The sequence below is a fragment of the Aquila chrysaetos genome, chromosome 13 (genome assembly GCF_900496995.4).
Source record: "Aquila chrysaetos chrysaetos chromosome 13, bAquChr1.4, whole genome shotgun sequence".
Lineage (NCBI taxonomy): Eukaryota > Metazoa > Chordata > Aves > Accipitriformes > Accipitridae > Aquila > Aquila chrysaetos.
Window position 1 is genome coordinate 28,399,625 of NC_044016.1, and position 17,459 is coordinate 28,417,083.

Genomic DNA, 17,459 nt, shown 5'->3' on the forward strand with positions numbered 1-17,459 from the left:
TGCTTTTCTCCAGTCAGCATGCTTGGGAAGGAAAAGAAGAAAGACAAAACTAAGGGAAAACTTTCCTCCCACCCCAAATTTGAAACTCCTCTGCCAAGTGACAGACTGTGTGTAATGTTAGAAAAGCTTCCTGTCTGGAATGGTTATTCTGTATTTGACAGTTTCCACATTTTTTTATATCTTTCTCTGAAGCATCTGATCCTGCCTGCTGTAGACTGAGTAGAGGAACCATTAACCTTAAATAGCACAGTAATTCCTACATTTTAAAATAAATGCCAGTAACAAACTCTACTAAATTTAATAGGTATGTGCTTTTATCAAAAGGTACCAAAAGAAGCAACCTAGTCCAAAAATAGCCATTTGTGCTTATTCAGGAAAGTTGAACAGGAGATAGAACAGACATGACTTTACAACACAAAATCTTTTAATAAAGAACTTACTATTTTCTAGCTGCGTGCATTTACTTCTTAGTACTTTTTTTTTTTTTCCCCCCATTTGGAATATTGGTCAGCACTTCAAGCATTCAGTTGAATTAAGTTTGTCATGCAACAGGTTTCCCAAGTGGTTACAGCAAAGCAGTTTAGTGCCTTTTTGTTCCCTTTTATAAAATCATAAGCTTAATGGATGAGACTGTAGGCTTACTTCATAGGAAATCTTTCAAATATTCAGATTTTACAGGTCTTGTAAAGAAGCCTACAAATAAACATACAATACCTGATATACTAATTGCCTTGATTTGTTTCAGGAAGATGATATTTTTCATCTCATCCTTTGACACATGAAATATTTAAAAGTCATTTTTATTTCTGGAAAATGAAGTTGTAACTTCCAGCTGAGGACTATTAATAAAATATATGTTTATTAATACTTAAAAAATATTTTCTGCACAAAATTGGTTTTCAAACATAAAATTTCAATTTTATGTTTATCTTGGAGTTTCCCAGCTGTCCTAAAGCAATCCCAGAAGTAAAACAGCAACTACTACAGTTAAACCAAATATTGTTTGATTTTGAAGCACCTTCATCAAAACTTACAATCCCCTACATTGTTTGAACTTTCTGGAACAGCAGTTTGAACTGAAAGTTATGGATTACAACTAGGTCTCCCTACCAAACTGAAGAAAAATGTAAAACAGAGAACGGAACATCAAAAAAGTTTTTCAATGAATGGTGAAGGAATGAACACAGCAGACATATTAACAAACAGTATTATAACAAGGAAAAAGGCTGGAAAAGACATTTCTATTACAGACTACTCATGGTGCTTCAATCCACTCAATTTCCATAATAACTCAATACTTTGTAGCAGCAACGGTTTTGTTGAAGAACTTCATTATAAAGGTGAAAGAGAATATTTATTATCCCTTTGTTTCATCTGCTCTTACCCCCCTACCAGTCACCTGCAAATACAGTAAGGCTTATCAGTTCTTCAAAAGGCAACATTATCAAAGGAAATGCGTTCCTAGGATTATTAAGGCCACACACCAGTTTTCAGTTATTTGAGAACAATTCCAGTTTCCCCAGACTGTAACTCTCCTAAGCTCCCATTTTACACTGTAAGTACACTCCACCAAGGGTTTTATGACAGATACAGCTTCCCAATTCTATCTGAATTGGAAAATTCATTCATAAACTGAAGTGAACAGGATTAGACAAAATATTAACTGGTTCTGAATAGATTTGCCTTAATGATGGCTAGTCTCAGAACAGTTCAGTTTTTTAAACTTATTTACTCAGGAGATTGGATTCAACTTTTCACAAGAAAAAGAGGTAAACCTTGAATCCTGAAATTCCACCTGAACTACAGGAAAAACCTAGAATTCACTGTTTTACAAGAGAATTTACCCTGCAGATCATGAAATTTCTTTCAAGAGAAGAAGTATTTTTTAAAGTTTAAAAAACCGGGCGATCAAGTGAGATGATTAAGTAATTCAGGCAAGAAACAAAAATGTATTCATGAATTAAAGGGACTTTTAATCCCATGCCCTATGACAACAATTTTTCTGCTGTCCTTGAGACATGGCATTTCAAACAACCTGCTGACTTGCTATTGTGTTGTTACCTGACAATCACGAATATATCCAGGTTTTCACAGAAACAGCATGTTATGAACAAACAAGACTTTGCTGTGAATACAGAGAAATTTATCCAGAGGAAATTACATACTTAAAATTTATTTAGTTTAAAAAACAAATAAAACAAAGCCCCGGTATTTACATGCTTCAGTAATTATTTTAGATAAATAGAGATATTTTTCATTTTGACTTTTAAGATGCCTTCAGACTAGTTTAATTAGATTTCTGCCTTTCCCCTAGCAAGAAGTTTAAAATCTTCCCCTGGATCAGAAAGGTCTATATCAAACAAACATAAGTCATAGCATGTTTCCACTATCCTCAACAAGGAAGGAAATCTAAAAATATATGTAAGTCCAATCAGAAATTAAAATTAAACCGTTTTCTTAGAAGAATAAGAAAGGCAAGACTTAATTTTTCATACATGTAAAAGATGGTCAAAAGCTGTTGACAAGAACCAGAAGACCCAGATAAAAAAACCACACATAATGGAAAGAAGGTTCATTTTTAATCCAAAAGACAATTCCACAGCAGAAACCTACGGGGTTTAAAAGAGATATGAGGGAACTCTGTCTTGCCTAGAGTTCTTACCCAGGACCCAGGTACTGTGGAACAGTCTTCTTTCTGTAAAGAAAGAAAGAAAGGTGGAAGCTTAAGCCTTGCTTTATCCAGGTGACTTGAGCGTGAAAGATGTGAGCAGGAAAAAAGTTTCCAGAGGTGTACGGCTATAGAACGGTGCCCAGCAATTCTCAAACAGGTTGTACATGTTCCATGTGCAATGAGTTGGATGCTCAATCGGGGACTGCTGGCCTGACTGTGTTCGTGTTGCACTGATAGGTTTGTGTGTATACAGTATCCAACAGATCTAGGAATACTGGCTTTACTACGTAAAGGTTGTACACTTGGATATGCACATGTACCAAAAGCCCATACATTACATCCAATTCATTCCAATTTCGTCATGTTTTCCACATGTGCACATCAGATGTCCCACATAGAGCTGATCTATACAGATAGAACACTCCCTGGATCTTTAAACATGTAAAAGCTCAGATTGCAGCTACCTCCTCTATGGAGTCTGGCATCCTAGTTTCTCAGATGAGTGACTGAAATCTACAGACCCTTCTATAACTAAACTTCCAGGCAGAAAAGCCCCTGCACATCTGTGGAAGTTAGCCCTAGTCTATATGTATACATATACACACACACCCCTATATGTGTGTCTATATTCTGTATTTATCTATATCTATCTCTACTTGCATTCACTCATACACTTTATGAACAGCCATGATGTGTCTTTTTTCTTATGAAAATAAATAGAATGGCAGTTCTTAACAGTAATTTTGGAATATTTGAAAAATAGACATAATACAGTTTAGTTTTAGAAGATAACGCCTTATACTATTACAAACCAAGAAGTCGCATCAGCAGTTTGATCATTTTAAGCGATTTGTCACTTAGTGTCATGAAATTTCCTCTCTGGGTGGAATTCATATTTAGATGATAGGATTATACTTCTTGGCTTTTTTCGAAAACCTTAACCTTTCAGTTTCTCTACATCAGAATTCATGAATCAGAGTCTATGCTGCTATCTGATTGCAAGCGTGCACAGGGAATAGAAGCATACAATTAAATAGGATTAATATGGCAAAATAAGACCCCTCAAGTCTTCCAACAAGTCAACACCTGGTGGTAGTAGCAGCATCTGGTTACTTGGAAGGATGTTCTTTCCAACTGCTCTGTTAATACATGCCTCTTTTCTATGCAAAGTGAAAAATTTTTGAATGCACATGCTCACCGAATGGCACAAAGTAGTGCCACAGTAAGAATTTAATTCAGTCAGAGAAATGTGATCTCTATTCAGGTTTTTCTCTTTAAAGCTGTCTCATTTTCAAAGCTACTTCTTGCAGCTGTAGATCAACCCTAAGAAAAGGAGACACAACATTTTAACAGAGATTTTTAGCACTACAGCAATTGTCAAATGAGAAGTGCTGATGGACACTTGATTTACATTCAAACAAAAGAGCATCCATCTAATTAATTCTCACATTTCACTTAATCCTCAAAGCCCATTGCGGCATTTTAGTTTTACAGTAGTAGAAGTTGAGTCAAATGCTGGCAGACTTGTCAACAGCATCAGGGAGAGATGCTGAAGGAGTAGAATTGGTATTGGATACTTGTTTCTTCCTCAGACTACAGATCAAATCTTTTTTGAGAAGCTTTTATTATACTGAAGGTGCACGTATGGGGACGAAGGATATATGTTTTCACAATAGTCTATGTTTTCTTCCTACAACCACAAGGAAACATGATGCACAGCTCCCCAAGATAGCATTGAACAAGCAAGCCCTAAAATAGAAACAGTGTAGTGCACTGCCCTGCCTGAAGTGATAAACTTATTTGGTGGATGTGAGCTACTCTCCCACTCAGTGACACACTGCAACAGATGGATTACACCAGCCTGCACTGTGCTGGCATTGGGACTATTTAGCTCTTCCTAAACTAAAGAGCTAGGACATGTCTAACCAACCAAGAGATTTTGTCATAAACTATCATGGGTGACAAAAAAAAAAAAATTATTACATGCAGAAATCAATAATCATTGTGATTCAAATAGTTCAAAAAAACAAACATAGGATCAGCAGGGAGCATGAACCTTTGGAGAAAGATGCACACATTATAAATGCCAACTTGTAAAGCTGGAAGTCAGAAGAAAAGAGTTTTGTTCAGATTCAGTCTCTTGAAGCTTCTGTTCCTGAAGAGTTTGAATTCCTTATCTCTGGGCTAAGTGCATTTCAGAGGATAAGATCCCAGTTCTTTACAGTTCCCATTTTAGTAAATCATAAAAAACAAAAAAACAAAAACCAACTTAAGATACATCAAAGATTCAAAGAGTTTTCTCTCTGTAAGTTGTAAGACTCTTAACTAAGCTGAAATACAACCTTAGGTTATCCTCAAGTTCTGCTACAATAGGAACCTCAAAAGAATATTTGTAGACTACAGACAAGAAAAGATAAAATAAAATCTTACAGAACCACTGACCACCCTAGGAGCAACAGAGCAGTTAAGTATAATTACTGTCATCTTACATAATATTACTTTTAGCCTGCACAATTAGCATTTTTTTAGCCTGATTGCCCAGAAAGTTTTAGACCTGCTTTATTTAAAAAAAAAAAAAAAAACCCCAAAAAACCAAAACAAAACAACCAAACAAAAAACAAAAAACCTGCCTCAAGTTTGAGGGTTTCTCTCCTAGCATATATGAAATATCATTATTAGAGAAGCACGAAACAGTATAGCAGTAAACAATAAAGACTTCAAAAAAGGCTTACCCCTACACATAGCTTCATTTAGCCCAGAAACTGGTTTGACTGTTCTGTCACTCACCCAGTGTAAAACAAGTATGTAAATGAGAAAGGGCATAGGAAAAAAAAAGAGGTTCAACTTTATTAATTTTAGAATAACCTTATTTTTCCCTGTTTCTGCTGTCTTCTTAGATGTTCTGCTGTTGATCGCAGAGACTGCTAGAGTAGAATTAGCAGCGCTTGGGTCTTTCAGTAGATGAAGAGATAACACAAATCTGGCCACCTACGCCAGCACTCCAATAGGGAACAGTTACCTTAAAAGTCCCAGATTTCCTTTAAAGTTGGGAGAAAAACAGTTCTGGATTTATTTTCTGCTCAATATTTAGACTGTTTAGTGAAATGACTATCACATGATGAATCAACTTCCTTTCTCCTATCACCTGTGTTTGTCCTACAGTATTTTAACTGTGAGTCTAAAAGGTTTGGGTAGTTTTCCTGTGTATCCAGGCCAAAGCAACTACCCATCTTATTCTGTTAAAACACAAAATAAAATCTGGCATACCTCAAACATTACTACATTGGCATACTAGAGAAAGGAGTTGAACTTTTTCACACCAGGCCTTTTCTTGATTTTCGATTCAACTTGAGATTGACCGGCAGCCTGGGAAGTAGTCACCGTGCAAACTACCTCATTCTATTATTATTTCTCTCTTCTTTATGTGCAGAAACTATACTAGTTTTTATGCTAGAAATGACAGTAAGGATTCTATTGCCCAAAATGTGAATATTAATAATCTAAATTTGAAGGACTCAGAATGCCTTTAATCACCAGTACTGGAGATCAAAAAAGCTAATGATTTTCCAGGTGAACTTTGCCACACCCTGATAAGCAACTGTCCAGAGTATGATACTTCTACACAGTACTTGCCCTTTTTATTCAAGAGTTCAGCCAGACCACAAAATGGGAGGTTCACATGTTGCTTTTGTTTCAGGCTTCCAGCAGGGAATAAGCAGAAAAAATATCCACAGTAAGAATAAATCTTTGTAGAAAGGGATGAATAGTCTTCACTACCCTGAAATATGAGCCTACGACTCACGACAGAAAAAGTTTGGAGAAATGGAATCAGAGCCTTTACAAATGTATCCATGAACATGCTGAAGGCAGGGGACTGGAGGTCAGTCAGCATCTCTAACTCTTTGAAAGTGTGATGGCTATATTAAAAGCAAAGCTGTATCATTTTGGGTGAAAGAACATTAAATAAAATCAATCACAATCAAATCATCAAAGCTGAGCTTTAGGTTTTGAGCTGTTAAGAAAAAAGTTTTTGGTATCATGGACGTTAGAAAAAAAATCATTTATCTCTTCAGGAAAAGTTGAATATTGAAACCAAAAAAGTAATTAAACATTCAGGAATATGCGAGTTCATTTTTATCAATAGTTTTGGGTTTATTCTCTGAAGAACAAATAAAACCAAAAAACATGTATTTAAAAATACAGAGAAGAAAAAAGTGATCCTACTGGTTTTACTTATACCAACTTAAAACGGACAACATGATAACTAGCTTTTGATCTGACTGTAAGTAGAATTTAAACCGGTTAGTCTGTTTTGTATCGAAAGAGTAGAAATCCTTCTCAGCTTTACTTATAAGTTCTCATTCAGGTATGGCAATATACCATAGTTATGGTTATTGGGGGGCGGGGCGGGGTGGTGGTGGTGTTTGTTTTTTAAACTTTGGATATTTCTAAGTTAAAAAAATATTCATTTTTACTAAGAAAAGCATTTCTGATCTCTCCTACACATAGAGTCCTGTGGAAATTCTCGGGATCTACACCACTGTAAAGTAGCACCTGATCTTAAATGCTGAGAGAAATAAAAGAAGAATTTAATCTTTAGAACATGGCTCACTTTTGACTGGATGAGGTCTCTCAAATAGGTTAAGCCAACTTGACAAATGAGATCAGTCTGTCCTGCTAGAAAAGTCACAAGAAGAAATTTTATTTCCGTGACCAGATATTCTTTGAAGACACATTTTACGGAATGCGCATCTGTATGTGTGTATATACACATATGCACACCAACTTGTATACACACACATTTTCATGCTGCTCTCTTGTACTTAATACGATTTCTTCATCTGTTCTCTTCAATTTCTGTGGAGTTCTTTTAAAAAAAGTTTGGAAGGTAGGTAAATACTATAGTACCTAAAATAGTCTATGTAATCCAAATATAGTATGGTATCATTGAATATACAAAACCTCTTTGTTTCACTTCTCTCCAAAAGGTGAGAGGAATTTCATATGTAAATAATCAAACTTCCAATTTAAACCATATTTTGGGAAAGGGGGATTTTATAGATTTTAATCTGAAATAGGATTTCCATTTTAGAGAGAGGAGTTTAAGAAAATAAATTGTATTTTAACACTTAATAAATACAGCTCTGCTATATATTTTGCTCTGACCAGGAATACATAGATGGAATGAACACTATCTCAATTTACCTATCTTCATGAGTAAAAAGTGTAAGAATTCAGAGGAGAAAACAGAAAACAGTTCAAAACTGCATTTTCAATAAGTGTATGCCTATCATGCATTTCCATTCACTGCTCCCTCAGAGAACTGACAGTGCTCTTCTAACATTTTACAAGAAGCTCGCTGTAGAAGGCAAGAGAAGAAACATGCTAGTGCTCAGAATCACAGACACACAGACAGAAAAGAAGTCTTCCTATCCAAGCCCCATCCCGTACAATAATTCATCTCTTGAGAAAGAAGGAGAAAGTGTTTCACATTATAGCCAAGGATTTTAAGTACCACCAAGTAATTCTGGTTAAAATAAGTTTCTCAGTTTTACTCTCATTTTTCCTTGTTTTCCCATCAATGACAGAAGAAAGGGAAGTCTGTAAATTCCAAGTTAAGTTCCATTGGATAGAATTTGCAAGCACACTGTTCAGACATTATTCTTGCCTGAACTTTAAGGTTGGTGCTACATTTCAAAGAAGTTGTGCCTAAAATGACAAAAAAAGTCTGTCTTGTTTTGTCTGAGTATAAAGATTAGTCAAAATGGAAAATGCAGAATGCCCATTATGATTACAAGATGCAAAATTTGTATTATGATCTGCCATATGCTCATAAAAGTCTGTGATGTAGAAGTCGTGAAACTAGATGAATCACTTGAACTTGACCAGCAGTTTCTTGAGAATTTTAATCAAAGCCTGTAAATACACAGTATTTGAATTAGGAGTAACTCACAGGAAATATATGTGCTTTTAGAGCACACATTTTCATCTCCTTAAGCTGTTGTCAAAACAACACATCAGAAATGTAGCAAGACTTATTTTACCACCGACTAGGCAAAGCAGGAAGTACATATTAGCACTACCACATACCCATCCTCAGAGGTGAGCGAAGTCCTGAGAAAAACAACCAAACATCTAAGCTAGCCTTGCTTGGAGGAGGGTGCTGGAGGGGAAGTGATTAGACATCATGACCTCCTAATGTCTATTCAGCCCTAAATTATGCTATGATTTTTATGTTATTTCAGAGCTGTAATTGAGGGAGCATGCCACATGTCAAAGTGGAAAACCAGAATAAAGAGCCTTTCAAATTGAAAAGAGCATGTAAGTAAAACTTCATCTTGACATTAACATCAAGAACACAGATTAGAACAAAACAAATTTTAGTCTCACCATGGCCAAGAGGAAGAGGGCAAAAATGTGCTATTGTCACTCCACTGAAAATTATACCAATGTATTGTTCCTTTTAAAGAAGCAAACACTGCCTTCAAGCAAAACAACGGAAGTCAATCCAAGTATTGTGAAGTCTGGATATAATACAAAATACTAACATTTGTTCTGAGAATTAACTGCTTTTATTTTTCTACCACACAGGCTTGACATACTATAGTCATTTATTTTTATTTAAATGTGGAGTCTATGATTTATATTCTATGTATGTCAATTAATTGATAAAATTATGTCTGATGCACTTTTATCCTTTTTTGTTTGTTTCTTTTCAAATCTCTCCCTCATCAGAACTAAATGGAAAAGATTCAGGATTATCGTTGAAGAAATGAATTTCATATCCAACAGAAAACTGACGTCTTTATTTAAATTATGGTAATTCAGCAGTAAAACTTTTAAATTATCACTACAAAGACAGTCATCCAGAAGTCTTGTAGACCAAATCAAATGTCTTCCCTCCACTGGTTTAAAAAAAAAAACCAAAACAAAACCCCAAAACCCCAACTTAACAGTGACAGAACAGAACTTTTTAAACATTTAATGTTTCAGGATTTTTGTTATTATTTTTAGGACACGTTTTTACTACCTTTGAGAGATGCTCCAATTACTAAACCTTGGTCAGATTAAGCACAGCAAGTGTGCATACTTTTTACAGGCTAACTTATTAACCACCAGAAAGCTACCACTTTCTGACTTTAAAAAAAAAAAAAAAATTAAAACATTAATATTCTCACTATAGGGTATCTGCAGGACCCCCCGGGAATGACACACAAGTGTTTTGCACAGTTCATTAAAAAATACTTAACTGCCATCTAGTGGCTGAGTAGGCTGACTTCTTTATGATGTCTTTCAGGCTCTCTAATGACCTCATTTTTAATATTTCTACTCGCGTCCTCATGCTTCCTTCAGGGCCTAAGAAATCCTGACGTTATCAGAAGACAGTGTTTTAATCACAAAGTTCAGCTACTAGTCATACAGGAAGAACAACAGACTGGAACAGACAATCTCTGTTTAAATTATATTGAAATCTCAACTCAGAGAACCTCACTTCATATTTTAAAAAGTATAATTAATTAATCTGCTACAGTTGTAGAACATGAAAAATCTATTAGTGTTTATTAGGCTAAAAACAAATCAAAAAGAAACCTGAAAATTTCAGCAAGTTTAAAGTGAAAAGTAAGTTCTAATATTAAGAATCAAAGACAGATTTCCATCAATAAAATTGGAAACTTCTGCGTAAAAACTATATTTCATGAACATGAAAGACAGTATACCTGATTTGCACTTATGTCCTGGAGTGAAGTTTGACAAAGGTTAGACTCCTCTTTACTGCCTGAGCAAAACACTCTGCACTTAAGCAGTTCCTATGACCCCAGCAGTAAAGTCTTTTGCTAGGTTTCTATCATCTTGTTTCACACAACTTTGTTTCCTTTCTGTGCATTTTTGATAAAGCATAATTTATTCTCAAGGCTAACAAGAAAACACTATCTGCCTACATATGCTTCCTGATATTCATGCACTTTAACCTAAGATATGTCAATTCTAACATTAAACATTGGACCTACAATTAGAACATAAGTTCCTGCGCACCACATATTGCAAGACCGGCTTTATTTTTTGCAAGATAAGAACAAGAGAGATTTATACCTCTGAATTTTTTTAGCTTTTTGTTTTCTGAGATTGGGGTATACCAGCATGATGATGCAGGAAGTTTACATTGATACAGTTGTCCTTAAAACAATATATCCAATTCTATTTGTCAGGACAGAGATCATCAGTTAGCTATAGTATTTACTTTGAAAAATGCAATAGGTACAGACTTCACTATCATTCAATCCATATGGAAAACTTCCAGAAAAGTTTGCTTCTTTCATACTCCTTTCTTTCCTCATTGAGACAACCAAATATAGCAGATCCTTGTGAGTACAACATATATTTTTCTTGGCTTTTTTTACCCAAGTGTGTATCTTTTTTCCCCAGCTGAAATCCGACTTCAGCAATCATACTTTTGTAGGAAAAGAATTGTTTTAGAACTGTTCATTGCCTCCCCAAGCCTTCTCTTCCCCCTTACAAAAAGTAACCTGGCAAGTAGCGAAGGGACAGAAGAGGAGTGATGTGTTCCCAGGACCACTGGGTCCTTCTGAATGAATATCTCAAGAAAAAACATGTAAAATGAAGCAGTGTAAAAAGAGCCACAGCCACAGAATGGTTTGGGAGCTCATAAAGGAAGAGTTCCCAATTTTCCTCCAGTTTCTGTTGAACACAATTATTAACCAGTCTCATATACAGTTTGCCTCTACCCTGATGGAAGCCATATAATACCAAAATAAAACAGGTTTTAAAAATCCCCCCCCCCCCCTTTTTTATTCTTTTTGTATGTGTAGTAGAATTATTTCACCATTTCAGACAACTGTTATATTTACTTTCTTTATCTTACCTTCACCTGTAAAGAATAATCTTTCTGAAATTTTGTTTAAGAGAGTTTTGAGCAGCATGCATGTTTCAGAGACAAAGTCTAGCTGTGACATTTTATAATAATGAAAAGTAAATCCCAATCCTGCCAATGTTTTATATTTTCTAAATAGACTGATCATGTATTTATCTCAAAGGATTTCACAAACTTTCTTCTTGTATTATTAAATGTCAGAATTGGAACATTTCAAATGTCACTAAGTTATTACCCTAAGGAGTTATAATAATTTGTATTTAAAGACTACAGTAAGAAAAAAGGTCCCTGCTGAAAGGCTGAGAGAGGCGTTACCTGTAAAGCGTGGTAGTTAAGAATACCCTAAAGAGACACTCCAAGAGTCAGACTTATAACATTATGTTTTCAAAGTAGAAAGTATACTCAATATGGCAAACCATGTCCTGGAATTTAAGATTTTTAAGGCTAGCGCTGTTTCCCTGTGACGTTGTTGGGAAGCACACCAATAGATCATGTAGTAGAAATCTGTCTTCAGTGCTTGAGAACTGCCAAAATTTTGACTGGTTGTTACTATCAGTTGAAGTACGTGGCATTCCAAGAAGACACATAATTTTGGTTCAGTGCTTATTTGTTGGTTTAAATGGATTAAACCAAACCAAAGTGAACAACTGAGCTGGAAACGTTACAGGCATAAGAATTTTTTGATGGCAAGCTTTTTTGCTGTAAATATAGTTTAAATACTCAATGCAACCTATCTCATAACCAAACTGCTAGAAATTGGAACAGTCTGGCAAAACCTCATCTCCTGAGACACGATTACAGAGACCAGGCATCGTCAATGGCATGAAGAATAATTCATTACATCTGGATGCTGACCTTTAAATAAACGTAATGAGGGCTTTATTTTTAAATGTGTGATACTCAGAATAGACACTTATCACAAATGATCAAAAAAAGAAGAAATTTTAAATATTTTGATAATAAGGCATATAAGAAAACAAGGAATTTAGGTGACTTCCAAACATCTTCAGATTTTTGGTTCTGTGATGTCCCACTACTAACCAAAGCCTACATTTCGTGTACCCACTTACAACTATAAGATGCCTCTTGGTTTTGGTTTTTTTTTCATTCTGCTAAGAATCTTTTTTTACCTACCATGTAAACAAAATCAAGCAAACCTGAAAACTGAGTTAGAATGTAGGGAAAATTGCAAGGATACCACAAAAGATTGGTGCACAAAACAAAGGAAATTGGCTCTTGCACAAAAGTACAGTTGTCAAATCTAAACATCAGGTTTGAAGCTGGAGATTCTAAATCAGAACATTCAATTTTTCTCTTCATCCTTCACTAAAGGAGTTAGGCCTAACAAAGCTTTCTCTGTTTGTACTGGGAAGACTAAGCAGACATTGTTGCTCCTCTGCATTTCAAAACCAGGACTTGAAATGGCTGCCAATTTTAAGTATTTTTCCTCTGCTTACCAGTTCCTGCACTAGAAGCAAGCACATCTTCAGGCCCTCATTTTTTACTTGTAATTTTTGAAAATTAGCTATCTTGGACTCCAAAGATAAGTCTTAAAAACTTTAGGAAGTTACGCTGCAAAATATCAAAGTTATGTCTAACATTGTAAAGGTAAGGAAATGGAGAAGATATATAAAAAATCCCCTTCCTGTGGCAAGACAGCATAGAATCCAGGCTCAGTGTGTGTGTTATTTGTGCTTTTAATTTAGAATTATTCTGAATCTTTTAGTTAACTGTTTATCATAAGTGAGATAAATTATCAGCATCATGTTACATTTGCAGTTGTTTCTATGTCAGTATCAGCTACCTCCGATTATTTTAATAGCATGTGGAAAATGTCTTTTCCCAGGGAGGGAAGAGGGGAAAAGCCTGTAAGTAGACTTAGTTGATCCGTTTCAAATATTACACTAGGGCTCTCTTCCTTTGTCATGTATCGAAAGAAAAGAGAAAAATCACCTACTTGGCTAACTTCAGCCAATGATTGCTTTCTTCAGAAAGAAAAACTATGGACAAGCTAGACAAAGAATAAAAGAGGCTAGATCTCTGATAGAAACATTTCATAGTATTTCACCACTTAAAAAAAGTACAAATAACACCAAGAATGATTTGATTGCAGCAAAGGATTTATCTACAAACATGACGAAAAAGTTAGTGTGACTATTCCACTTTCCAGATGTTTTTATAAATTGATATAGATAGATATTGATAGCTAGGTAGAATACACTCAACTGTTTGGGACTGTACAGAAATAATTTGAACACATGAAAACATTTTATCCACATACAGTTCCTCAAATTAAATAATTTCCATTCTAATTTTCAAAATAAACCAGAATGATGACGACATAATATAGCAAAAACTTGAGATGATTTTGTGCAAATGAGGTGATTATGCATTCATAACAGTTATTTCTGCTCTTCATTGATGAATAATAGTACAGAATGGAAGAAGTTCACATTACTGTCATAAGAGATCAACACTGAGCAAGAGGGATGGGGAATCTCTAACATCACCAGCAAATGCAATTCAGTAATTGGACAACATAATAGGCTAGTTTTAAAAATAACAAAAAAACCCAACCTGAAGTAAACGTTATTTCTTCAAGCAATCAAACAGTACTCTAGTGCTGCTGGTTAAACTTCATTCTCAATAGCAAAAGAATCAGGTTTTTTTTTAGGTAAAGTACCTAAGCATTCATGAACCTATTTCCATTAATTACATCTCCAATTTTAAAAAGTCTTTTATATAGGTTGTTTCTTGCAATGTATTAAAGTCCTAGAGACAGATTAAATAGGCTCCTTATGCGCAATACCGTTATGGTAGTATAGGAAAAAGTTCTTTTTCACAAGAAATACTAGAAAGCATTGCTACTGAAACCTGGGTGACTGAAATATAAAAATAGCATGGGACAAATATATTTTAGTTGAAACTTAAAATATTGCAATGTAGAATAATTTTGTGATATGATCAATGGGCTCTAGTCTTAAATGTTCGTAATTATGGAGGTAGAAGAATTTATGTAACTGACTAGAAGAACTCCTTTAATAATGTTTGGCAAGACAAAAGCCATAAAGGTAATATATCTACTGTCCGCACCCATGCTCATAAAATACTTGATCGAACCTGGATTAAATTTGCAAGTCTAATGATCTAAAGTAAAGCATGCATTTTACTAAGCATTCCTTATTTTCTCCCTTATAAGCAAACTACTGATCATTTTCACAAATGCTGCTCAATGCAGTGATGCTTGCGCCATCCAGACATTAACAACAAAAAAACCCCAACCCCAAAACAAAAACAAAAAACCCCCACAAAAAACAAACCCCACCAAGGAAAAATAAATAAATAAATAAATAAGAATAAAGAAATAGATATCAAGAGCTTTTGGCCACTCCTTGTTCCAAACCAAGATTTAAAGATACCAGAACTTTACCTTCCTCTTCCTGACCTCCAGAACAATTGAATAGTCTTATTCACTACTAAGATAAGTCTGGTACCTGTGATCGGAGAGCTTTCACAGAAAAAAAGAGCTAGTCTTCTGAGGAAACACAATTTGAATTTCCTCAACTCCATCAAACTGCACCACGTTTAATGAATAATATAACATGAATGGTGACATGTTAAAAAAAAAAAAAAATAGGTTGTGTTTAGGTTGAACAAGTCCAATCCAGACTAAGTCTCCACTATCCCAGTATCACATTATCTCCTTCTGAAGTCCAGCATGGCACCCTAAGTCTGTTCACCTACTACCACCACTATAAACTTCAGTGGAGAAACAGAAAAAAATCTCTGCCACTATTATGCACATGAACTTTTGTAGATTAGCTAATACAACCAGATCTTCTATTACTATTCCTTAGTAATGGCATCAGACCTCCAGAACCAACTGTTAACTTACTTCTGAGTGAAGTGAACAATAACATTTTACAAGAATCACCTTAGACAGGCAGGAACCTTCAGTCTCTGTACATAGATACACTATGGAGCGTGTAAGCACTTTGAAATCAAAATTTAGAATCAAATCCACACTTCCGAATGTTTGCAGTCAGAACATTCAGTACACAAAACTACTGCAAAAATGTCTGAAGTAATGCTTTTCTGGTCTTTTTACAAAATGATAGATAAAACACTTCTGTTAGAATCTTACCTGTACCTGCTGAACATCTTCTATGCACTGTTTCTCTGTTTCTAGGACAGTAGGTTTCAACTCTGAATTTGAAAAGAAGACACAGATTTTAAAAGTTCTATATAAAAAAAATTCATTGATCTTTTGAAATACACATTAAGAATTTCATTAAAAGAGGGTAGAGTTAAAAAGAAAACAATGTTAACTGTCCCACTTTCCAAATTATCCACCTAAAATTAACTGAACAGATTATATGTGTAAATAAAGACAGCCTGATCTCAATTTGCAATGTATGTATTATGACTCAACATTAAATGCCATCATCTTAAACTTGAAAGAAGTCCATTTTGATTGTCAAAATTTCTGATTCAAAGAAAAATAGTTACTTATGGCGCTAGTATACACATTCTGTTATACACACAGTGATACAGATCTAAACTCACATTTTAAAAGTGTGCTTGAATGTAATTGGCCTTACTATTGCAAGTACATTTTTGAGAAATCTCAATTTCATCCTAGCTTTATTATTCACTGTCTACAACATCTTGGCCTTACAAAGGGATGGTTTGGGACAGTACACTTACTGTGTAAGTGTACAGTCAGAGCTTCCCAGTACTGGGGACATTCAAACTGATTCTTCAAAACTAATTCTTCACCTTTGTACTGAATTCCACACTCTTTTGGGCAAAGAAACACCACTAATCTGACTTTTGGAATTTTGACCACGTTACTCATTTCCATTGAAAAATAAAACAGCAGTACTTCGTTCTATTTGTATCTTCTTCAATTATTTTCTACTTTGGAATAACTAATAAGAATCCTAATGAATATCTATGCATTCCTTCACTTAATTACTGTCTTTAAATGGAGAAAAAAATTATTTGTCCCAGAATGGTGGTTTTAAATGGAACTACAGATCTCCAACTATCACTGTAACAATGAAAAATAAAACAGCGGTGGGACTAAGAACTTTTATCTGTGCATTTGAGCTGGAAAATGGGCATCAAAACATAAGACAGACACCTCCAACTAGATTCCCTTTCCTATTTTAAAATCTGGATAACAATTATTCTCTCTACAAATACCAGTCTTTGAGAGCTCTGTTTTCATAAAAACATTTCAATTTAAACCAAACCTAAGCACAAGAGAAATTACATTAAAACCTCGACTGCACTAATATTTACTTCAGTGAGAGACACATACTGCACAGTCCTGCATTGTTTTTACAGTACAGTATTTTGATTGGCTGCTGGATAAGAAATAACAGATTTTGTGCTGGAAATGACACAAGCATGTAACAACCCAATACATGGACCCTCAAGTCTTTTGGTAAGCCATTGCAGAGAATAACAAAGACTTAATTTATTTATGGAAGAGAGAGGGTCTTGTAGTTAAAGCACAGGGCCTGAATTAAAAGCTCTGCTCTCCATTCTGACCTTTCTACAGATTTTTTCTCTGACCTTAAAGAACCTCTGTGTGCCTCAGTCTCCTTGTCTGATAGGAGATAACTAGAAAAAAGAAAAACAGGGAAAAAACCCAACCACAAAAAAACCCCCCAAACCAGCAGCTACACAGTGCAAAGATCTCTCACCAGCTTAGTAGCTACTGCTAATGATGCCTCCTTAACTGGTCATAGCCTAGTTTTGTACACAGGACAAGAATAGAAATATTTTTTCTTATACCTGCCCAGAGAACATGTGCATCTCACAGCCTTCTTACATCTTTTAAGGGTACCACTATACAGCAGGCAAATCTGTTGACTGTTTGCAGGAAGA

The 17,459-nt window shown here is 35.0% G+C and overlaps 1 protein-coding gene across 4 annotated transcripts in view; it reads right to left on the reverse strand.

The window, feature by feature from the left end:
- Positions 1 to 17,459, reverse strand: part of FMN2 (formin 2) — a 163,766-nt gene that overhangs the window by 109,295 nt on the left and 37,012 nt on the right. For 2 of the 4 annotated variants that reach the window (XM_030035450.2, XM_030035448.1), the window contains 2 exons: positions 15,706 to 15,767; positions 2,663 to 2,695 (listed from right to left, as the gene is read on the reverse strand). In XM_030035450.2, the coding sequence (XP_029891310.2) occupies positions 2,663 to 2,695; positions 15,706 to 15,767 (95 nt within the window). The remainder of the gene's footprint in view (positions 1 to 2,662; positions 2,696 to 15,705; positions 15,768 to 17,459) is intronic. The other 2 variants (XM_030035452.1, XM_030035451.1) reach the window with 1 other exon arrangement.